Source organism: Anolis sagrei, chromosome 5, assembly GCF_037176765.1.
Source record: "Anolis sagrei isolate rAnoSag1 chromosome 5, rAnoSag1.mat, whole genome shotgun sequence".
In the NCBI taxonomy this organism is placed as follows: Eukaryota; Metazoa; Chordata; class Lepidosauria; order Squamata; family Dactyloidae; genus Anolis; species Anolis sagrei.
The window spans coordinates 158,485,665-158,509,251 of NC_090025.1; the positions used below are offsets into that span (position 1 = coordinate 158,485,665).

Consider the following 23,587-nt stretch of genomic DNA (forward strand, 5'->3'; position numbering starts at 1 on the left):
GTTCACTTTCATGGTTTTCTCCTTTCTGTTGAAACTGTCCAAATGCTTGTGGATTTCAGTGGCTTCTCTGTGTAGTCTGACATGGTAGTTGTGCATGCTGTTGGTAAAAAGACAACTAGGTTGCTATGAGTTCTAAGGCAAACCCATGGATCAGTATTTGGATATGTGGTTACCACAGATAAAATAAGCATCATGTCATCGAAAAACGTAAAGGCAAGGGTGAGGGATACTGACTATCCAGAGATTAAGGAATTACTCTTTCCATCATATGTGTTAATGACCAGGCTGGCAAAAGCTGCTAGTGAATGGAGTTCAACAATAACTAGAGATCCAATTGGCAACATTTTGTGTGTATAACAGCCAGATATTTGACCTAATTGCAAAAGTTTCTTTGAACAAGATTTTGGAGGAGGAAAAATAAGCTTCACCCAGCACACATATTTAAGCATTGAGGTCAAGATATGCACATTACCGAGCTTGATAACCCCTGTTATCAGGGTTAATCTAGAGAAAACAAAGGGCCCTTCCACACAGCCCTATAGCCCAGAATATCAAGGCAGAAAATCCCACAATATCTGCTTTGAACTGGGTTATCTGAGTCCACACTCAGATAATGTGGGATTTCCTGCCTTGATATTCTGGGATATAGGGCTGTGTGGAAGGGCCTGAGATTCCTGCTAGAAAGGTTTGCAATTGGTTATACCCATGTTATTGCAGATTTCTGCATTTCCAACATGCTTCATGTTGGTTCTGATGGCTACCACAGTTGTCAAAATAAAAAACCAGCACTTGATGCTGATACAACCTCTTATTTTTGTACTCGGAGGGTAAAATTGTTCCACATCAATAGTTGCTTAATCTACGTAGCAGCTGTTTCAGATCTTCACAATGGTCATCTATACTCCTGCAGCTGTAGCATCTGTTGCAGTGCAGTTAACTAGATGATGGATCCCAGGAGTGAGAGTGAAAAGACTGAACCCATCTGTTATTGTATATCCTTTTAATATCTGACCGTTTCAAAACTCTTTGGATCTACAATTGTGTTTTTTTCTCTCTCAACCCAGTTGGAAATGAGGCTTTCTCCCCTCCTCAGTGAGATGTTTGTCACTGAGCTGTTTTCTTTGCAAGGAGTTTGCAAGAGTCCTCACAGCCCTTTGGGAATGCCAGAAGCTCCTCTGGCCTATGGCAGATGTGCATATGGCTGCCAGAACCAGATGTCTTTTGACCCAAATGGAAAGTTTTGAACTGGAACCAGGACAGAAGAATGGCAGAGTGTCAGGGACTCCCTGGCCTGGGGCCTGCTCTAGTTAGTGATAGCATATATAAGTTGCGGCTGAAAGGCAAACGCTCCTGAGAAACATCCGCATCTTCAGGACAAGTTAGAGACACCAAAAGCATTTTCTAAGTACAGGAGAAGATGGAGAACCTTTTTATGGTGCTGTTGTTTGCCGTGGTCCTCCTGACAGCCCCCTGCTGTTGCGAAGCAGGTAAGACTATTCCAGGTAGGAGCAATCTCTGCCAGAGAAACTAATGAATTACCAGTGAAATGTAGTTACCTGCAGTGAACTGTTGTTGGATAACAACGTTGCATTAAAGTTACATGTTAAAATAATATAACAAGTGGGGACAAAGACAGTCTATTGGAACAAGCAATGATTTTTTATACGATTTGAAGACACCTGGAGAGCATTTTGATAGGAATATTCCAATCGTAATGCCATTTTTCTGTTACTTTTCATACCTTCTTTCAACAAGTGACAAAGGGCCCTTCCAGACAGGCCCTATATCCCAGGATCTGATCTGGGATTTTCTGCTTTAAACCAGATTCTATGAGTCCCCACTGCCAGATAATCTGGGATAAATGGATAATTGAGATACAGGGCCTGTCTGGAAGGGCCCAAAGGCTGGATCTACACTGCCCTATATCCCAGGATCTGATTCCAGATTATCAGTTCATCCCAGATTATCTTGCAGTGTAGATTTGGGATGAATCTACATTGTGCTATTTTCTAGGATCTGATCCCAGATTATCTGTTTTGAACTGAATTATATGAGTATATGCTGCCAGACGATGTGGGATAAGCAAATAATTTGGATTCAGATACTGAGATACAGGGCAACATGGAAGGGTCCTAAGACTGGATCTATACTGCTCTATATCCCAAGATCTGATCCTAGATTATCTGATTATCTCAAATTATTTGACAGTGTAGACTCATATAATCCAGTTCAGAGGGCAATCTGAGATCAGATCCTGGGATATTGTGCAGTGTGGATCCAACCTCTGTGAGAGAATAAAACTTTGTGAGGAGTTGGAATGTTTAGCTTTGAGCTCTTCCCATTCACTAAAGTGTGGGGTTCTTGCCTTAGCCTTTCATATTTTATAGGTCCCCATCCTGCCAGATGACCTCCTCACACACAGATACTTTTAGGGGCAGGACAAGTAGCATCACCCAGGCCCCATAACTTCTGCATAGCCACGGACAAAGAAGACTTAGTTTTTTGTTTAATAAACAGAATCATAGTCATTTAACTCATTGTAAACTAGAATGCATAAAAGTTACTTTTTGGATCTACAATTTCCAAAATCCCCTAGGCAACAAAGAATATTCTGCTGGAATCCAAAATAGGACACATAAAATTAGCATCATCAACAAGAAGGTTTTAAAGATCATGTCATAGTATGCTGTGGTTTCAGCTTTCAATATGTTTTAATTCATTTTAATGGATTTTATCTGTAATTCTTTTTAATACCATTGATATTTAATTTTCTTTAATGTCTGTATATTTGTGGATTTTAAATTGCATTGAACTGCTTTGAATGTAACCTGCTTTGAGTTTCCTTGGTGAAGAGAAAAAGTGGAGAATAAATAAACATAATCATAACAGAATAATAATTTAAACATGGCTACATTGTTTCTACCAGGAGCCTGGATATATACACATAATTGGTGGTGTCTAACTTGTGGCCCTCCAGGTGTTTCGGACGTCAGCTCCCAGAACTCCTGGCCATTGGACAAGCTGGCCAGGGCTCCTGGGAGTTTGACACTTCTGCTCAACTCTTCCAATTTGGCCAGTTCAATTTGGGACAGTTCTGTTTATTCTTCCAGTATGCCAGGGACAAGTCCATTTCTTCAAACAATCTTTCGGTAATGTATTGTCGAAGGCTTTCATGGCTGGAATCACTGGGTTGTTGAAGGTTTTTTCGGGCTGTATGGCCATGGTCTAGAGGCATTCTCTCCTGACATCAGGAGTGAATGCCTCTAGACCATGGCCATACAGCCCGAAAAAACCTACAACAACCCAATCTTTTGTAATACAGAAACATGTCTGAGGTTTTACTTCCTCATTTTAAATTGAATTATGGGCAAAAATAGAAAATGTTGAATAAGCAGAAATGCCAAAAAGGTTTAGCTAGTCCACTTTCTCTGATTAAATTTGACATCTGTGATAGATTGTTTATCCATCTTAAAAGCATCAATATACTCCTTAGTCTACATCAGTGATCCCCAACCTGTAGTCCATGGATCACCAGTGGTCCCCAAGAACGAAAATATGGTCCGTGGCCTCACCATTACTAAACTATTGTCAAAGGCTTTCATGGCCAGAATCACTGGGTTGTTGTGTGTTTTCTGGGCTGTATGGCCATGTTCCAGAAGCATTCTCTCCTGATGTTTCACTTACATCTATGGCAGGCATCCTCAGAGGTTGTGAGGTCTACACTGTTGCCTTGAAACCACATGGCAACGAGAGCAATCGGTCTCACGAAACCCTCTTATAGTGCCGAGGCAATGAGGATGTTGGGAGGGGAGAGATTGACTACCCACAAAAGATTACTACTACCACATCAGCTCTAGATTATTAATTATGGCTTTCTGTCGGTGAGCAGATGGAGACTACTGGATGGCATATGTTGTGTATCAGAAATTAATTCTGACATGGTCTATCTAATGCAATTTTCTGAATCAGCATCCCAAATAACCAAACTGAATCTAAAATTGAACAAAAAACCCTTTTGGTACTAATGTTGGAGAATGGTCCCTGTTCAAGTGGTCCTTGCTCAAAGTAAGGTTGGGAACCACTGGTCTACACCCATGTTTTAAAATAGGAAGAATGCTGAAGAAACCAGTATAGTCTGGTGTGTGTGGCAGATTGAACTGATTCACAGGAAAACCTGTGTGCGTCAAGAGACACTGCAGGGAAGACAAATGTTTTCCTGGATTACTTTTGTCCCCATAGCTTTAGCTTTAAAAAATTCCCTAGAAGCCCATTATCAGCAATGGTTTTGCACCCCTGGCTTTACTTCACCACTAAAAACATTTTGTGGAACATGTTCGGGAGATGGCTGAAAAAAAGCAAATTAACACTGTGATCTGAAGGGGACAGGCATCCTTTGTGGGGCAGCAGGTGTATTATGCTATCTTCTATGTTTTTCAGATACAAACCAAGCCATGGATGAAGGTGAGTAACTGGTAAGAGGGTCCCACCCCCAAACTTCCAAAGTGTTCTTCGTGGTCTGGCATATCTTTCTTTACTTTTTTACTTTTACTTTTTAAAGCTCCTAATTAACAACCTAATACTATCTATCCATCTATCTATCTATCTATCTATCTATCTATCTATCTATCTATCTATCTCTCTCACTACTTTGTGTAGTCATCATCATCACATTTCTCCAACTACACTGATTTGGTAAGAACCGTACCAATTAGCTCTCTGGACCCTTCCAGGCAGGCCCTATATCCCAGGATTGATTCCAGGTTTTCTGCATTAAACTGGATTATATGAGTCCACACTGCCATATAATCTGGGATAAATGAAAACCTGGAATCAGATCCTGGGATATAGGGCCTGTCTGGAAGGGCCCTCGTCATCCCATTCTTTCAGTTATGGCCTGGCTCTTCCTTTCCAAACTGCCAGGTTTGTTAGAAACCCATTAGTAGGAAAATGAATACCTTTGCCTCTACTGAATCGTCCTTGCCTCACAAGTGGACAGCAATTATGATGAATAATATTGCTATTTAAGTTGATTTTGGAATTTCCTGTAGTGCCAAATAAAATGGAGGAATTTTACAAGAAAGCTTGTGATGTCTGGCACTGCTTAAAGTAATTTTTGAAAAACAAACGTGTCTAGGTGTTTTAAGAGACTTGGCATGAATGCAATTTGAGAATTAGTCCACCAGTGAATAAGCCCCCTGTTAGCTAGACACCTGGCCCATTTCTTCCCAGTTATTCTGGGAAAACTTTCCTGACCCCCCCCCCCCCCGAGGGGTAGCAATGTTTATGTGTTGTAGCAAGAATAACATCTTAAGTGCTAATAGATGTATTGCGGTACATGCTTTCACGGACCAGAGCCCAAATTGGTCAGATCATATCTGATGAAGAGATGTCTGAAGGAAAGATGGATCAAAGTAAAGACTGCTCTACTTTTTAATGGAGTTTGGCAGAAATTGCTTTGATAGGTACAGTTTTGCCACCCTGTTAGAACTGAAATGGGATTTTTCCAAGATTTGTTCAGCATTTTTATTAGCAAATATTCTCTAGCAGTTTCTCAATCTTTCTCTGAATGATGGGTGTGTGTAGGTGTTATCCTGAGATCCCTAGTTTTGACATTCAATATTTAAGAAGGGTCAAGTTGCAACATTTATTAGAGGACACACAATAATATGTAGATTATGTGATTTCTTGGTTAGGATCACTACAGTTAATATAACCAGTGGTGATTCGTAGCTCCCTAGTCCACAGCAGTTTGAGAAAGTTACTCATTAGAACTACAACTCCCAGTTATTCCACTGCCACAAAGCAATTGATCACACTGGATGCAGTTCTGGGATCTGAAGTCTAAAAGAAGTAACTTTTCCCAAGCTCTGCTCTATAGCAGCAAGATCATAAAAAGAGGACAGCAGTGGCACAATGGGTTAAAACTTTAAGGCTGCTGAACTGCTGATATGAAGGTTGGCAGTTTGAATCCGCAGGATGGGGTAAGCTCCTGCTGTTAGCCCTAGCTCCTGCCAACCTAGCAGTTTGAATACATGCAAATATGAGTAGATCAATAGGTATCACTGCAGCGGAAAAGGCAAAAAGATGCTCAGCCATGTCGGCCACACTGCCAGGTGTCTATGGACGCAGGCTCCTTGGCTTGGAAATGGAGAAAAAACACCTCCCCTAGAGAGCCTACAGAGCCAGAAATGAAAGGAGAAGCCTTTGCCCTTGTCTGTGTATTTGTGTCTCATTGTATATCATGTAACAAGGCACTGAATGTTTGCTTGTGTCTGTTTATATACTATAATCTGCTCTGAGTCCCCTCAGGGAGAAGGGCGGAATATACATTCATTGATATTATTATTATTATTATTATTATTATTATTATTATTATTATATGCTATATAGAGATACATCTACATTGTTGAATGAATACCGTTTGGCACCACTTTAACTGCTATGGTGATGGAATCATGGGAGTTGAAGGTCTTTAGCCTTCTCTGCCAAATAGTGCTGGTGCCTCACTAAACTACAGCTCACTAGAGTCAATAGCATTGAAGCATGGCAATAAAAGTGCTGTCAAACGGCATTAATCCTACAGTGTAGATGCACCTAAGGTAGAGTTTTTTTTATAGGCAATGACTTACATCAGACATAGAACTAGTATAGACATTTTCTATTTGTTATATTTTACTTGGAGGAGATATTCCAGTAGTTGCAGTGTTCCTGAATGGTTATTTAGGGAGAAAAAGCCAGAACATTAAATGAAATCCCAAAATTGTGTTGAACATCAGTGTTTCATAAATCCACTCAATGCATGTGTAGCATGTCAGAGATTTTAGCTTTCCATTTAGTTCCTGCTCTGAAGCAGTTTTCATATTCTCATATTAAAACATTTGTGTGTACAACAGGGATTAAGATAAAGAGGGAAGTAGCCAGCGCCTTTGTGAGAAGGCAGAAGAGGTCTTCTCCATATTATGAAAGGTAAGAATTTAATGAGAATCAGCACAATGACTTGAATGTTGGACTGGTGCTCTGGAATCTCTGCTTCGCCACTGAAATCCATTTGGTAACTCTGGGCAAGTTACATTTTCTCAGCTTAAGATGAAGCCAGTGAAATTGTCTATGGATAAATTTTGTAAAAAAAAGTCTTGAATAGTTTCACCATTAGTCAGAGTTAACCTGAAAGCATGAAATAACAACAAAAGGGTAAATACTGCTATCCATTGTGACTAATTTGGAAAACAGGAGATTGGGTAGTTTATAGAAAGCTTTGCAATGCCAACATGTGTGTACACAACTTAAGTGAAAAGAAAAAGAAACGAGATGGCAGAAGCACTGGAATCAAAAAGTCCCACCCTCCTTCAAGAAGTCACAGATAACACCGATATAAACAGATAACATCTTCAGAGGGAGACTAATTCAAACATCCTTAGGGGGAGGTTTTGGGAAATGAGGTATATGCTGTTATATTCTATGGAGTTATTGTAATCTTTTAGAAGATAATGAACCTGATTAGATGTACACTGTCTCTCCATGCAAAGATTAGCAGATGGCAAGGACTGGATATAATAAACATAGTTGTGACCCACATGTTTGCAAGTGACATATGCTGTAACAATTATATTAAAAAGGAGGACTTCTTCTTTTCCCTCTCAACCCTTACCTAGTTTCCCTAGTGACATCAGCAAGACTCATCTTTTGAGTTTTGGCTTTGAAATCATAGGGAATGAGGTGGTGCCGATGTGGCAACCCTATCATTGCCAAGTGAACCAAATATTTTGCATGAGAAATATCTCAATGAGCTGGCAGATTCCCTGGTATGGCTTTTTGCCACTAATGTCATCAAGGCATGGCTTTCTGGGACAAAAGGCCAGACTTCTATTTAGGAAGGACAACCTACCAACACAGCAAGGCCCAGCTAGTTCACCACATTTGGAATGGAGTAATGAAATCATGCATGTTCTCATCTACCAAAGGGTTCGGGCAGGCAAGATGAGCACTCCTGTCTTAAAGTTTAAAATCACCCTAATAGCAGCATTGTATCTTCTTACTCTGATTCCCAGGTACTATGAGATGTTCAAGTCCCCCATGGAGATGAAGCAAGAGCAGTGCGAAAACTATGCACCCTGTGACTACTATTCTGAAGTTGTGGGCTTTCATGCAGCCTACAGCCATTTCTTTGGACGTGCCTAAAACTGGACATTTTCTTCATGTTCTTACCTGGCAGGGACATCTACAGAGGGCAAATTCAATGGGGGGTGGGGGAGCAGGGAGAAGCAAGAAGTTGGGCAGAAGGGAAGCAGCATGTTGGACGCCGGGCATGTGGCTAACATTTACACAATTGTTTCTCTCCATTTTCAAAAAAGTATTTGCATTACACCTTTCTTCTAAAGAGGTCCCCCCCCCCCAACAATTGGATAGTAGCTGCCTTGTTGGTGATGAAATGAACCCACTTTAGGTTTTAGTACAAACTTTAAATACGAGGTGTAGTGTTTGTTTTGGAGATGGGAATGAGTACCCTGGATTACTCTGTTGAAGTCTGGGCTAAAACTCTTGAGTGGATTTGCCACTTTGCTGGCATGGAAGATGCGGGGCCCCTTCCTCACACAGCTGAACAAAATCCCACATTTTCTGCTTTGAACTGTGGCAATGTGGATTCAGATAACCCAGTTCAAAACAGATATTGTAGGATTTTCTGCCTTGATATTCTGGGTTATATGGCTGTGTGGAATGGCCACAAGTTACCAACCCATGAGCCACAGCATTTGCTGGAGAGTCATTGCCATTCTGTGAGAAGGGGAGCAGGTAGAGTGGATCAGACAGAACTGGGCCAAGCAACCACCAACCCTTTGTCCCAATGGGACACTCTATAGCAATGGTTCCCAACCTTTTTTTGACCAGGGACCACTTTGATTAGGGGTCACTCTCCAATATTAGTACCAAAAGGGTTACGAATCAGTTTTTTTTATCAACTTGGTTATTTGGGGTGTTAATTCAGAAAATTGCATTGGATAGACCAAATCAACTCTAGTTTCTGATACAGAACATATGCCTTGTAGTAGTCAGCCTATCCCCACCTGACATCCCTGTTGCCTTGGAACTATAAGAGGGTTTCGCGAGACCAGTTGCTCTCATTGCCACGAGGCAACAGTGTAGTAATGGTTGGGAACCACTGCTCTATCATTTTTGTGCTTGTGAAACCCAGTGTTGCTGCAAAATATCCAAGGGAACCATGTTCTTCAGAAGCTTTGAGGGCATAATCTTTAATCTTTACCTGTGGAGAGAAAACTTTACAACCAACAGTGTTTGCCATTTCATGCCTCAGATGAAGAACCTGTACAACCATTTGGCCTTCTTCACAGAATTTTATGGGAGGTCCAGGAAATCTATTCTTACATTTCTAACTCTGTAGTGTCCACCCCTGCTCTTTCCATATTTTTTTCTTACCAGAAAAGAACTTATTAAAGAAAGAAAAGACAAAACATTGTCCAATGTCTATTATGTGTGAATAGGAGGAAATGTTTCACTCAGCAAGACAGAGAACTGACATGGTCCAAGAGAGGTATACCTATAGTGTGGGCAGGGAAGTAAAATGGGGATATTGCCTCCAAATAAGAATTCTGTTCTTTCTACTGCTTCTCACTTTACCAAGGTCACAGGTTCAAATCTGGGGAACAGCATGAGCTCCCATTGTCAGCATCAGCTACTGCCAACCTAGCAGTTCGAAAACATGCAAATATGAATAGATCAATAGGTACTGCTCTGGAGGGAAGGTAACAGTGCTCCATGCAGTCATGCTGGTCACATGAACTTGGAGGTGTCTACGGACAACGCGTGCTCTTTGACTTAGAAATGGAGATGAGCATGAACCCCAAGAGTTGGACACTACTGGATTTATGTTCTCATGTTGTCTCAGGATTATGTCTTGACCATGATAGCCTCAGGGTACATCTATATCTACATTGAAAAATTAGTGCAATTTGACACACTGTCATAGCTCAACACTAGGAATTCCTGGGAGCTGGAGTTTGGTGAGGTATCAGCACTCTGTGGCAGAGAAGGCTAAAGACCTTATAAAATTACAAATCCCGGGTTTCTATAGCATTGGGACATGGCAGTTAAAGAAGTGTGAAACTGCATTAATCCTACAGTGCAGATGCACTCTCAGTTTAGTCATTTTGAATGTAAGGGAAATTCAGACTTGATTTGCTCATAGGTCCATATCTTTGTGATAATCACATGGTATACAACTCTCTTTCAGCAGCACATTTCAAATGAAACATTTCATTTCATGTAGCAAGATAGAAATGGTTATTTGAGGAGGAAATATTTTGCCCTTGCTGTAACTAACTATCCTTGTCTGTGTCTATGCTGAAACACACCAAGTGAATCAGACTCGCTTTTTGATACTTCAAACATTTCTGTGATTTTGCTGCCCCCACGTGGAAATTTCATGTAGTGAATAATGTAGCAGGAAAACATATGGGTAGAATTTTAGATTTAGGAAAAGATTATTGTATTTATGCCCCAGGAGTTCATATCTCTTAATTCTTTTTTGTTGTCTTTGACAATTGGACTTCCCAGTATCTGATGCACCAAATGGTGAAGAGCAAAGAAATCAGTCGCTCTTCAATTCTTTAAATCCCAAGAAAGATGCGCTGAACAGCAACATGCACATTATTTATACACAAATTACCTCAAATTCACAGTTGGCTACTTTGTTTCTACAGATGGTATTTTTCTTTCAAAATAGACATTTTCAAATGCTCTCCTGACCAAATAACACTTTGAGGTACATGTTCACGTGTAATAGTGCAGTGCTTTAGGGCTTATGCCAGTGATAGAATCTGAAAAAGCTATGCAGAAATTGAAAAAAACAAAACTTCAACAAAAGGTTTGTTGTACAGCCAAGTTTTTTAGCTGTAGTTTTCTATTATCTGTTTTTTTAGCTGTAGTTATCTATCTGTCAGCTCCAACTCCCCATGTGGGGACATGAGAGAAGCCTCCCACAAGGATGGTAAAACATCCAGGCGTCTCCTGGGCAACGTCCTTGCAGAGGGCCAATTCTCTCACACCAGAAGTGACTTGCAGTTTTTCAAGTCGCTCCTGACACAAAAACTATATATATATATATATATATATATATATATATATGCATATTTCATTAACTAAATCAAGCATACTTAATATTTTACATCAAAATGGCAGATAAAGAAAATATGACATTTTCTCTTTTTTATTTGCACAATTTCCCTGCTGCATAAAGAGAAGCGGGTTTCTAAGACTCGAGCAATCACCTTCTGCTTCACTGCAGCTTGTCAATTATCAATGTGACATATTCTTCTACCATCTTAACAGTCTTTTGAAAACTTTCACAAACAGGCCTCAGTGTTTTAACAGTTTCTTCCAGGCAATCCGTAGTTATTTCAACGGTATTTTTTGAAGAAGACTGTCCTCGAACAGCTAGGATCCGCATGAAACTGGTAAGTGAGAAAGTTGCAGTTCCTATAGACATGCTGCGAGCCCTTGAGTCTGTTGGCAGCATTACACTGGATGCACTTGTGGTGACGTCCGGAAGTACTTTAGTAATTTCTTCATAAGTCATCAGAAGGTCACTCACTCGAAGAGACAGCACAGGAGTGCTTGATGAGTCCCGAATAGCAGCCTCTAGTTTCTCTATGAGATTGCCATGTTTCAATAAGATTATTGAAACAGGACCACAGATGTTGTCATAAACCCCTTTATACTGAACAGCCATGTCCCTTAGAAGTTTAATTTTGTCATCCGTAGAAGAGGAGCTAGCTTTAGTAATCTTGGAATACAAAGGATGGCTGATTTTCTCCTTGATCTCTTTATCTTTTGACTCCACGAGTTCTTGCATCTCTCTCAGAGAACTCATCAGGAGCTGAAGATTCTCCTTGATACTAAGGTTTTCCCTCACTATAATAATCGGGAATTCTGTTTTGAGGAACTGGTTGAACATTCGGAATAGAGTGTTAGTGCAAGAGACAAACATGTAGACACAGTCATATAGACCACGACTAGCATTGACCAGTCTTGCCTTTTCCTTGTCTGCACCAAAAAAGGACATCATTTTCAAAAAAATGGGATGTGTCCCACAAAAATACAAACTGGAGAATACTCAGTGGAAGAACATCAATCAAATGGTTGTCTCAGCCATATATCTTCGGAAATCCCATCAGCAGCACTTATTAGAAAACCAGAGTGAAGTAAGCCTATTATATGATGAATAAAACAATAAATATTTAGTTCTACAGTTTCCTGTTTTATAAATATTGGAAATATTCATAATTAAAAAGTTAACTGCATAAATGAGTTACAGTGTAACATTTACTGAAAGCACAAAGTTGTGAAAAGCCTATTCTGCACTCATATGCCACTGCCTACATTATTGACCTGATTTTGAGTACCCAATGGCAGGCTTCCTACTAGCAGCCACAAAAAACTATTTCTCTTTGCCACTTGAATCAGTTGAGGTTGCACAAATGCCAGATTTATGTCTGGACACTGTATGAGGTCCAAAGGTGAGGAGATGTCTTGCCCTCCCCTAGGAGACCCCAGTATGAAGTGCTAGGGACCAGGTGCCCACTATTCATTTTCCTAAACCAAAACTACCAATTCAGCAACAATACTTAAAGCTTTGAAAACTTCCAGATTTGACTACTATAATGCATACATGTGAATGTCCTTGTAGATAAAATAAGAATAATTTCATTTCTTACAGTGGCTCAAGGCAGGTTACAACATAGCTAAAAAATATAATCATCTAAAACATTCTATGAAATACACACATTAAAACATATTTCTACAAAATGTATATTAAAATGCACAGAAAAAATATTAAACACAAGACACACATTTAAAATATGTGATTGAAATTGGCTGGGTAGGCCTGCCGGAAGAGATAAGTCTTCAATTATGTTTTGGATGATATGGAAAAAGCAGTAGAATTGCTGACTGTAGAAACTAAATAATATAATACAAAATATAATATAATATAATATAATATAATATAATATAATATAGAAACCATATAACCAGTTTTAAAGGAATTGCCCTGGCTATCAATGTGTGTGTGTATGTGTATGTGTCTTCAAAGCTATCTGTGTAAGATTACTCCAAGGCAAGGAATACTCAGAGGTGGTTTTGCCAGCTCTTAGGTCCTTGACTACCAAGACACTTATCCAAATTCAAGGTGCTGGTGATGACATTCAAAGCCTTAATTGGCTTGGGACCCTGATACTTGGAGGAGCATCTCTACTACGTATACCTGTCCAAAGACTAAGATCTACTGAAGAGATCCTCCTATCTCACACTTGTAGAAAGAATATATGGTGAGTTGATACCCTGGGGTTGTCCACTTCAACAGAATAATCCATCTGTGAGAGCATTCTGCCCTGGAACTGCCCCAGATGCATCCCATTAGTGCAACATTTAATTATAGTATGCTACACATAAATTGTATTGAAAGTCATACATTTCCCCTGCCCAAATTTAGATCAGCACAGCCTTAAAACAGGCCCACCTTCTCAAAGCCCAGTTATGCCTTTGGGGGCTTTAGTAAGGTTCTATTGAAAATGGGAATTGTGGATGATGGTGGACAACAGAGTACAGGGAAAAAATGCAGTCCACACTTTGCTCACCTCTCCCATAAAGAGTGTTTCCTTGCTCAACAATGAAGATACCATTTGAAATGCATTATGAGTTGGAACGCCATGCTTAAAGCACATTTTTGTTCCACGCAGTGACAAAATGTGCACAACATTTTTACAGGTGGTTTATTAGCCATGAGAACTTTTGCTTAATTGGCAGCATATTTGTTTTGGTATATTCAGAAAGAGGCATGAACATTACGTCAGCAATTGAAAAGAAAATCTGCATATATTTGGAGCCGAGTTCTATGAGCTTCTGTCCACTAAAAGAGAGCTTAGTAAAAAGCACAATGACCATGGCCTTGTGATCTGTAATGCTAAGCTAAGCAAGTCCAAGCAAGCATCAGTACAAGAGGACATCGACATGATGCCTAATTCGCGCTATCAACAGACTGACAACCAAAAAAGGGATGTTTGGAGGAGCACCGAAATGAATTGTGTCAAGCTGTAATGTGAGATTGTTTTTATTACTAAATTGTTTTGTGACAAGGAATAGTGTGGTTGGAGATAACAAGGAAGTGATAATTTAGATTTGGATATTTACTGATTGATGGAATACGATTCGTGGCTGAATCACGTGGTATGGAACCCTCCATTTTAGCAAGAATTGTGAGTTTCCTATTTGGCTTTCTTGTCTGATTCCACTGCCAAGGATTTCAGCTTCACCACCTCTCTGGAAGCATAAATGTATAACTTTCGAATTTCTGCAGAACTCATTGGTCCCTAAATACAGTTGACGCGTACTGAGAAATGGTAGGAAAGAGGCTTTGTTTTTCTCCAGCAGTTAGCCAATACCTGGTGTTGCTCTGGTGTTTAGACAAGTATTAAAGCAGCCATTATCATCTTTGCTCTTGACTGGAGTATAGATTACATTCTATCCCTGTTACTGCCAGAGCTGTGTGCAATTCAGAAAGTAAGAGTCAATGCTTGGAAAACTTCCTTGTTTGACTGTAACTTTGGAATTCTTTGGCCAACATGACTAGTGTCTGCATTACCAGGTGGATCCTGGAAATTTTAGTCAAAAAAGGAACATTTCCAAACTGTGGGCAAAGAATACATCACTCAGGATATGAGAGTATCTTTTCGTTAGATTGATTTGTCAAACCAATTTGATTAATTAACTTTCTCTCTCTTTTATAAAGAAGCCACTAGTCTATGATACAACAGATCTGTGTGGCCAAGTGACATCCGATTGTGGTTTCAAAATGGTATTACATTCATGCTTTTTAAAACTTACTTTCCAGATTCTTCTGCCCAATAAACTATTTTGAACCTCATGGGAAACGTCTTTGACATTCTCTCCATCATCTGGACAATTTGCCCAGTTGATTGAGTATGACATAACCAGGACGAAGAAAGGTATCTCTTTCAGTATTTACATCTATTAATAATGTGGGGAATACATTTTTTCTTCTAATGCTGATGGGAACTGTGATCATGGTCTATTTTTTTTTAAAGAAAAGATATTTAAAAATCAAAAACCATAACATGGGTATATAAATTAGCAACCTTTTTTTCTAGTATTGGTCAGATTGCATCAAAACTTTCTAAACATGCTACTGTACTCAGTTGATTCTGTGTGGTCACTTGATTAGATGGGGAGACTGAGGCACAACGAATCTGGAGTTCCTCACTTAGCTAGAAAGCTAAACTGCCTGCTTCTTGGTGTCTCCTCTGAAAGTATAGAAGGCACTTATGTTCCTCAGGACATTAATGCAGGAGAATCAAATCCCCTTCCTTATTTCTTGATTGGACCTTATCACATTGGGATATACTTCATTTCTGAGGCTCTTTGAATAAGATTCCAAACAGGTCCTATCACATTATGTTTACCTGTCTGAACATATCTCCCTTTATGAGCCAACAAGAGCTTTAAGATCGGCTGGGGAGGCCCTGCTCTTGGTCCCACCCCTTTTGCAAGTGTGACAGGGCCTTCTCAGTGGTGGCCCCTCAGGTGTGGAACTCCCTCCCTAGTCACATCAGGCAGGCCTCATCCTTCCTGGTCTTTAGAAAAAAGCTTAAAACCTGGATTTGTATGCAGGCATCTGGCGAATAGGATATTATGAAATTATTTATTTATTTATTTAAAAGATTTATATTCCGTCCTTCTCACCCTGAAGGGGTCTCAGGGCGGAGCACAGCATATATACGGCAAGCATTCAATGCCGGGATACAAATTCTTATATACATACATAAACATTAAAAATATTTATCAAAATATTAAAATACACCATTTAAAACTGTCCTAGTCATCCACGTCAAATCTAATTGGCCTGGTAATCTTTGCTATTGCTGCTTTATTGCCCTGCCCCGAAAGCTTGGTCCCACAGCCAAGTTTTCACCATCCTTCGAAAGGACAGGAGACTTCAATAGCCTGAATAATAACTATAACTATAATTATAATAACTATAACTATAATAATCATGGATTTTAGAAAATGAGTATGCATAAGCATGAGATTAACACTCAGCACTTTATATGGTTTTAATCTGTTCCATCGTTTATGTATTTTAATTGCTCATATGTTTTAACTGTTTTTGTAATTTGAGGGGCTGTGTTTTATTGTTATGTCCATGTGGCATTTATTTTTTCTGGAGTTTGTAATGTTGCCTTGAGTCCCCAGCAGGGTGATAAAAGCGGGGTAAAGATGAAGTAAGTAAGTAAGTAAATAAATAAATAAATAAATAAATAAATGTTTTTCCCATTCCATCGGTAATCTGTTTGAATGTGTCTGCAAGACATCACAGGATGTTTTACACAGGATTCTAATTGTGTTTTTTGATGTAATATGGTTCTGAGGTGCTGTTTTTTGTGTGATTGTAAAATCAGTATCCATTCCATCAGCTAAAATCTCTCAGGAATGATATTTCAAAACTTCCAGGCTGCGCAATATTAGATTTTTTTTAAAATGACATAGGGAGGTATTCAAATTGATTGGGAGGAACCAGCCTTCTGTAGTGTGATGATTCAAAGAGGATCGTCTGAATATGGTATGCATCCAGTCCTAAAAAATATGGGATGCATATTGATATAAATATATCTCAATGTGATAAGGTTAATTGTTATATTCCATATGAGGTGACGTGAGAGAAAAATTGGTACTAATCGTTATTTTAAAACACTTATATCTACTTTGCAGTTTAATTATCAGCTCATCTTCACAGAATGAAGCTAAGCGACCTCCTCTACCCAAGTAATCCAAAAAGACGCCAGGATGTGATTGACCTGCACCAGGAACTCCTTGATCTCATGAAACTTAATTTTAAAGTTACCAATGAATTGATTCGAACAATGAAGGAACATCTTGGAGCCAAGATTACAAACATTACAATAAAAGAGAATGGCACCATCAAAGAGAACTGTGACATTATCATTCAAGCCATGAAGTCTATTCAACAAGAAGTACAGAAGCTTGATAAAGAAATGAAGGAGAGACTGGAGCCAGGGATGTACCAAAAGCTTTATGATATCAAACAACCTGAGCTGGAGAAAATAGCAATAGCTTATCGAATTCTCTCTGCTATACTTGGAGAGGCTACTACTTCTGCAGGTGCCGTAGGTATAAAATTAATATGTTCAAATATCGTAATAGTTACAGTTAGTAAATTGGTTGCTCTGCTTGCTCAAATTGGGATATCTGTCCTTGGAGGCATTGCCATTCCTATCTTTGCTTTGGGAATTGATGTGATTCTTCATGCCATCCTAGGGGCAGTAGAAAGAGATCAACTTCTAGCATCTATTCAAAGTTATGAGAACCATCTAATTGAATTTAGGGAAGCTTCTGAGACATATCACTGTGCCATCAATGAAATAAGTGCACTGGTGAAGGGCAATGCTGAGCTAATGTGATAGAGAAATACTCCTACTCATCAGTGACCATGTGCCATGATATATGGCTATCACTCATAATGCACTTGACACAAGTTTCCTTTTGCTGTTAAAGTGGCTAGTTGCCTTCTGCAAACAGTGATATGAAACTGGGTACTAAGTAATTTATAAGCAGTAAGTTAGAAATAACCGGTTTCTGTAGATCTGTGAAATGGGCCAATGTGCTTAGTCCAGTTTAGTTGCTGTACAAGAAAGGCAAACTTTTTAAAAAAACTATAATTATTGGAGTAAAAAATAATTACAAGTGTTAAACAGAGCAATCTTATACACCCGATTATGTTATGGTGCATAGATATGCCACATTTCTATGTGCTGAATAAGAGACAGTACAAGAAACACACATAACTAGAAAATATAACACACTGAAAGTCTTTTTTTCACTGTGGGACAAATACTGTGAGGCAGAATAAATTTATTTATTTGTCCCACAGTATATAAGTGATTCAAGAATTAAAAAGAGAGTACAAAAGCACCATTAGTTATAGCTCTATTTTTAAACAGGGCATTAATTGATATTCCCTGTTTATTGTCAGTGTGCAAAGTGAATAATATAAACTTGCACTTTCTATTTTCACATTCTCTGTCTAGATCTTTCTAGCACACAAACTGGAATAAAACCTGAACTCAATCAATAAAGAACGTACAGTATATACATTTCTATTTTCATTATTATTATCCTAAGAACTTGTTGTGAGTTAGTTGTGAGTTAGTATAATTAATAATCTAAGACACAGAGGACAGGTTTGGAATAAGAAGGATACATAAAAAGACTTATAGCAAAGGGTTATTAGATATCAAGATGATTAGATTCAATTATTAGATATTATTAGATTATGAGATCTAATAATGTGAGTAGATCAATAGGTACCACTCTGGCGGGAAGGTAATGGCACTCCATGCAGCATGCCAGCCACATGATCTTGGAGATGTCTACGGACAACGACAGCTCTTCAGCTTAGAAATGGAGATGAGAACCATTCCCCAGAGTCGGACACAACGAGACTTAATGTCAAGGGAAACCTTTACCTTTACTATGTTATTAAATTATTAATTCATGGTGATCTTAAGATTTACATGTCATGAGATAATATAGTTGAAATTGCATGATCTTGACAGTTTATATGCTATACAAATAAATACAAGCTTCTCCTTTATGGTTATAAATATATGAGGAACATATATTATATAATAAATAAATCAAATAAATAAATAAAATGTTTCTTACCCTGTGTTTTCTTCACTCCATCTGTGCATGTTCCATTCCAAATCAGCCTAGGACCAAATATTAGACATTTCAGCAATGTATGATTACTGCATTTAAATTCTCTAAATAGGGCTTTAAAATATAGAAGTAAATACATGCACTATGTGACTTCTTTGTTAGTGCAAGCATATATAGATTTTATTTTTTAGTTATCAGTGGGAACCTCGGTTCACAAATCGCAGAATCCAGGTAAGTTCTGATGTATATTTCAACCTCACATACAGGCTTGAGCCTTCTCAAAGTTGTGTACGGAACATCCAGTATATATTTCCTATTACACAAAAACATTTCACATGTGTAACTGAAGATTTGGGGGTGCACTATTTAAAATTTCAGGCTGTGAAGCTGCTTTTAAATGTAGCTGATCTAATTCCTGTTTCTGTCTTTTTCCTCTCTTGATCTTTTTCTTACCTTTTCATTTCCTTTCCCTTCTTAATTACCTTCTCTGCAAAGTAACTACTCACAAATATATTTTATATACCAACTGATTTAACAATAAAGGTCACAAGGACAGAATACATAGAAACACATCAATCTAACGTCCTTCTATATTGGCATACAGCTCCCAAGCAAGGATGAATAGACAAAAAAATCCCACTCAAACCTTCAACTCTGCTTATTATATTTCCTTGGAAAGAGACGATGGGAAGGGGGAAAATACATTAAGGAGATAGGAGCTAGGGCATCTTGGTATAATGATTTCAATGTTTGCACAGATGGTGACTTCATAGAGGCCTATGAGGTGGGTTAGCTGGCATGATTCAAAAACACAGCAATGACTTCATAGGCAAAATCAGAGGAGCTAGGAGAAATGGCATATTGAATTAAAATTAAGCAAATCAGTTGTGTAACTCTGCCTTGTTTTCTAGGTTGTACATATTCAACACCAACAGCTTTTACTTGTCACTCAGAAAAGTTGAAATATTTGCTATAGAAGCAAACCATTTTTTCAAGATGGAAATATTCAAATGTTACTATTGTACATTTCTCTGATGGGTGTTTTCAAGACATCCACCCCTCCCAAAAGAATGTATTTAACATATTATTCCTATTGAATATGTTGTGGTTTATTTGTTCAGTCGCTTCCGACTTCTCGTGATCACATGGACCAGTCTATGAATATATTTTTATTAAATTAATATAACTTCCACAGATGCGAAAGACATATGGTTCAGTCTTTTGCAGAGATCCATCTCCGCTACCTTCTAGAGCCTGAAATGATTAAATCAATCGTCTATCAAGCCCAAAGCCCCGGGGATGTGAAAGGGAAATGTTCCAAAAACATTAAGCTAATTCCAAATCTCCTGACCTAGAGTTTTGCCCTAACTAAGCACTCTGAGTTTCCCATATGATTACATTCATGATTATGATATATTTATGAAACATAAACAAAGGGGGACGACGACGGACTATCTATATGTGTGTGTGTGTGTGTGTGTATTACATTCACTGGAACTGGAATGCACTAGTGTGGGCAGAAGCATATACAATCCAGCACCCCCAGAAGAACTTTTAACTTTATTTTAGTGCCTGTGGAACTGTTGGAACTTGTGGTGCTTGTGAAACGGCTTTGAGGTCCTGCTAAGAGAAAATTCCCTCAGGTAGGCAAGACAAACAGGAAAAGCCCCCTTTAAAGATACAATAGGGTGTCAGGCTCCGGAGGATATTGAGATGTTTCAGAAAAGCAGATACGAACTGTGCCTCAATAGAATCTGTATTGTTCTGTGTGGTTTCATAGAATCATAGTATCATAGAATCATAGAGTTGGAAGAGACCTCGTGGGCCATCCAGTCCAACCCCCTGCCAAGAAACAGGAAATTTACATTCAAACACCCCCGATAGATGGCCATCCAGATTCTGCTTAAAAGCCTCCAAAGAAGGAGCCTCCACCACACTTCGGGGTAGAGAGTTCCACCACTGAACAGCTCTCATGGTCAGAAAGTTCTTCCTAATGTTCAGGTGGAATCTCCTTTCTGATGAGTTGTCTATATTTGCAAAACTCTCTTCACGGTCCCGCCACGAGGGAGACGATTACACTGTGATTGATTGGAATGACGATACAGCTGATATTATATTATTGTTTTAATTAATGTTTTATGCACTGTTTTAATTAATGCTTATGCATTTTAATTGTTGTTGTATTATTGTAATTGTTTATATGTAGCGGCATTGAATCGTTGCCAATGTAAGCTGTCCTGAGTCCCCCTTCAGCGGTAGAAATACCAGGGATAAATAAAATAAAATAAAAAATAAATATCCAGTGATTTACATTGACTGTCTAGTGAAAAAGGAAACAGGATCTGGGCAATTTCAGTTAGAAGGATAATTTCTGGAATAATTGCCATTTTGAAATGTTGGTTTAATAACACAACAGAAATGGGAGGGGGTTGGTAAGAGTAAGAGATGCTGGAATATGGGGAGGGCTAGGTTTCCACAGCAATGGGTCACTCTTGAACCTCAAGGCTTCGGCCTGCAAAAGCAGCCAAATAGATAAGAGAGTTGCAAACTCTGAATAAACAATAGAGCTCAGTCTGAAGAATCTTGGACATGTTCAATGCGGTTACTGGGAGGGGCAGGAGGTGGAACTAGAAGGATTGAGAGGTAGGCCTAGAAGAAAAGAATGTTACTGTGTTTTGGTGTAATCGTCTGTGACCTATAAATTTATATTTATTTATCGTGTCATCAGCAATCATACCATTGTATTACATTTCTAACAGAACAAAACAAACACACAGATTAAAAAAAAACACGGATTTTGCAAACTTGGTAGTTGGTTAAATGTCCTTTGACCAGTATCTGGCCACTTGGAGTGCCTCTGGTGTTGCTGCAAGAAGGTCCTCCATTGTGCATGTGGCAGGGCTCAGGGTGCATTGCAGCAGGTGGTCAGTGGTTTGTTCTTCTCCGCACTCGCATGCCGTGGATTCCACTTTGTAGCCCCATTTCTTAAGATTGGCTCTGCATCTCGTGGTGCCAGAGCGCAGTCTGTTCAGTGCCTTCCAAGTCGCCCAGTCTTCTGTGTTCCCAGAGGGGAGTCTCTCATCTGGTATCACCCATAGATTGAGGTGCTGGGTTTGGGCCTGCCACTTTTGGACTCTCGCTTGCTGAGGTGTTCCAGCGAGTGTCTCTGTAGATCTAAGAAAACTATGTCTTGATTTAAGTAATTGACGTGCTGGCTGATACCCAAACAGGGGATGAGCTGGAGATGTCTCTGCCTTGGTCCTTTCACTCTTTGCTGCTACTTCCCGGCCTATAAATAAATATTGCACCATTTAATTTGTTCTTTGTATGGTACCTGGCAATTCCAGACGACGCCCTTTAGTTTTCTCCTGCAGTAATAAAACTTCTGTACTTAATAATCTCCTCGTTTCTGGTCTCAATTGGGAAACAAAGCCAGGAATATTTCAAGGAAAACCTGCTTCAACAACAGAATTCTGGGAATGGGCCAATGCCTCACTGAACTACAAGCCTCAGAATTCCCCAGAATGTTGCCATGGCAACTAGAGTGGAACATAGCGCTATATTATTGTAGAGTGATATCAGAGCCCTCTGAATCAGGTCATTAGAGAGATACCAAGAGAGAAAGATACAAGTTGTAACCAGTGAGTGTAAATATGGTGCCGATCCTCATCAAAGTGGAGACAGGAGGAAATAGCAGTCACACACACGAGATATTTCAAGAAGCACTGAATGGCTAATAGAAATGCATAACCTAGTCAAGCCAAACAGATTTTTTTTTAAATCAATACTAATTATCCTTAATTTGGGTTAACAAAAACTTTGCAAAACTACATACAAACCTTCAAGAGTTCCAGATCTCTTCACCAGGTAAAATGTGTTTTTAATAAGTGAGACAGTTAATTTCATTTCTATATTTGTTAAGTTGTTGTTTCGGCAGAGATATATCTATATAAATAAAAATGTAATGTTCGTTTGTGGGATTAAATAACTCAAAAACCACTGGACGAACTGACACAAATTTTGGACATTATAAACCTATCAGGCCAACGAGTGACCATCACTCATAAAAACAGTGGAAAACACTGCAGAAGAAAGTTAAAAAGCAAAAAAAAAACAACAACAAAAAACCCACATTACAACACATGCACAAAACTACACATATATGCAGATACACATATATATATACACACATATACACACACAAAATACATATACACAGACTGGGCCACAGCAACGCGTGGCAGGGGACGGCTAGTATATATATATATATATATATGGCAGTTTACAATAATATTTAATTGTAATTAATATTACAATTAATGTATTAATAACTCTCTCTATATATATACATAGAGAGAGGTAGTAATACATTAATTGTAATATTAATTACAATTAAACATGATTGTAAACCACCTTGAATCCAACTTTGGGAGAAGGCGGGGGGGGGGGTAGGGAATAATAAATAAATTCAATAAATAAATACTATATGGTATAGTAAGAAAATAAAAGAAATAATGGTTACCATGTGAAATACAGGTGCACCTACACTTTAGCCTTAACCCAGTTTGATCCCACTTTAACTGCCATGGCTCAACGCTATGGAATCCTGGGATTTGTAGTTTGGTGAGCCACCAGCACTTTTAGGTAGAGAATGATTCCATAGTATTGACACATAGCAGTTAAAGCAGTGCTAAACTGCATTTATTCTATAGTGTAGATACACCCAAAGTCTGGGGCATGTCTGCCTTAAAATGTAAAGCAAAGCTACCTTTTCTTTGCAGTTTTGTCATGAGATTTCCTGCTTGAAAAGCCACTACTT

The 23,587-nt window shown here is 38.9% G+C and overlaps 3 protein-coding genes across 4 annotated transcripts; 2 read left to right on the plus strand and 1 right to left on the minus strand.

Annotated features, from left to right (window-relative positions):
• Positions 1-1,276: 1,276 nt before the first annotated feature.
• On the plus strand, positions 1,277-9,467 carry LOC132776036 (matrix Gla protein-like). 2 transcript variants are annotated; one of them, XM_060777204.2, is made up of 4 exons: positions 1,277-1,502; positions 4,438-4,461; positions 6,894-6,966; positions 8,049-9,467. In XM_060777204.2, the coding sequence occupies exons 1-4, from the start codon at positions 1,418-1,420 to the stop codon at positions 8,176-8,178; spliced, it is 312 nt and encodes a 103-aa protein (XP_060633187.2). In that variant the 5' UTR covers positions 1,277-1,417; the 3' UTR covers positions 8,179-9,467. The 2 variants fall into 2 exon arrangements, with proteins under 2 accessions (XP_060633187.2, XP_060633188.2); XM_060777205.2 differs by having other exon boundaries at positions 1,303-1,487.
• Positions 9,468-11,181: 1,714 nt separating this feature from the next.
• C5H12orf60 (chromosome 5 C12orf60 homolog) lies at positions 11,182-12,286 on the minus strand. The gene has a single exon (XM_060776126.2). It carries the CDS (start codon positions 12,077-12,079, stop codon positions 11,291-11,293), a length of 789 nt encoding a protein of 262 aa, XP_060632109.2. The 5' UTR covers positions 12,080-12,286; the 3' UTR covers positions 11,182-11,290.
• A 2,432-nt stretch (positions 12,287-14,718) lies between these two features.
• On the plus strand, positions 14,719-17,743 carry SMCO3 (single-pass membrane protein with coiled-coil domains 3). Its single transcript, XM_060776125.2, has 2 exons — positions 14,719-15,017; positions 16,798-17,743. Exon 2 carries the CDS (start codon positions 16,824-16,826, stop codon positions 17,505-17,507), a length of 684 nt encoding a protein of 227 aa, XP_060632108.1. The 5' UTR covers positions 14,719-15,017; positions 16,798-16,823; the 3' UTR covers positions 17,508-17,743.
• Positions 17,744-23,587: the final 5,844 nt, after the last annotated feature.

Excerpts from the sequence above, each read along its gene's own strand:
- C5H12orf60 (XM_060776126.2), bottom strand. The coding sequence starts at position 12,079 with ATGATGTCCTTTTTTGGTGCAGACAAGGAAAAGGCAAGACTGGTCAAT.
- LOC132776036 (XM_060777204.2), top strand. The coding sequence starts at position 1,418 with ATGGAGAACCTTTTTATGGTGCTGTTGTTTGCCGTGGTCCTCCTGACA. Across the intron at positions 4,462-6,893 it reads AAACCAAGCCATGGATGAAG|GGATTAAGATAAAGAGGGAA; the intron begins GTGAGTAACTGG and ends TGTGTACAACAG. Across the intron at positions 6,967-8,048 it reads TCTTCTCCATATTATGAAAG|GTACTATGAGATGTTCAAGT; the intron begins GTAAGAATTTAA and ends TCTGATTCCCAG.
- SMCO3 (XM_060776125.2), top strand. The coding sequence starts at position 16,824 with ATGAAGCTAAGCGACCTCCTCTACCCAAGTAATCCAAAAAGACGCCAG.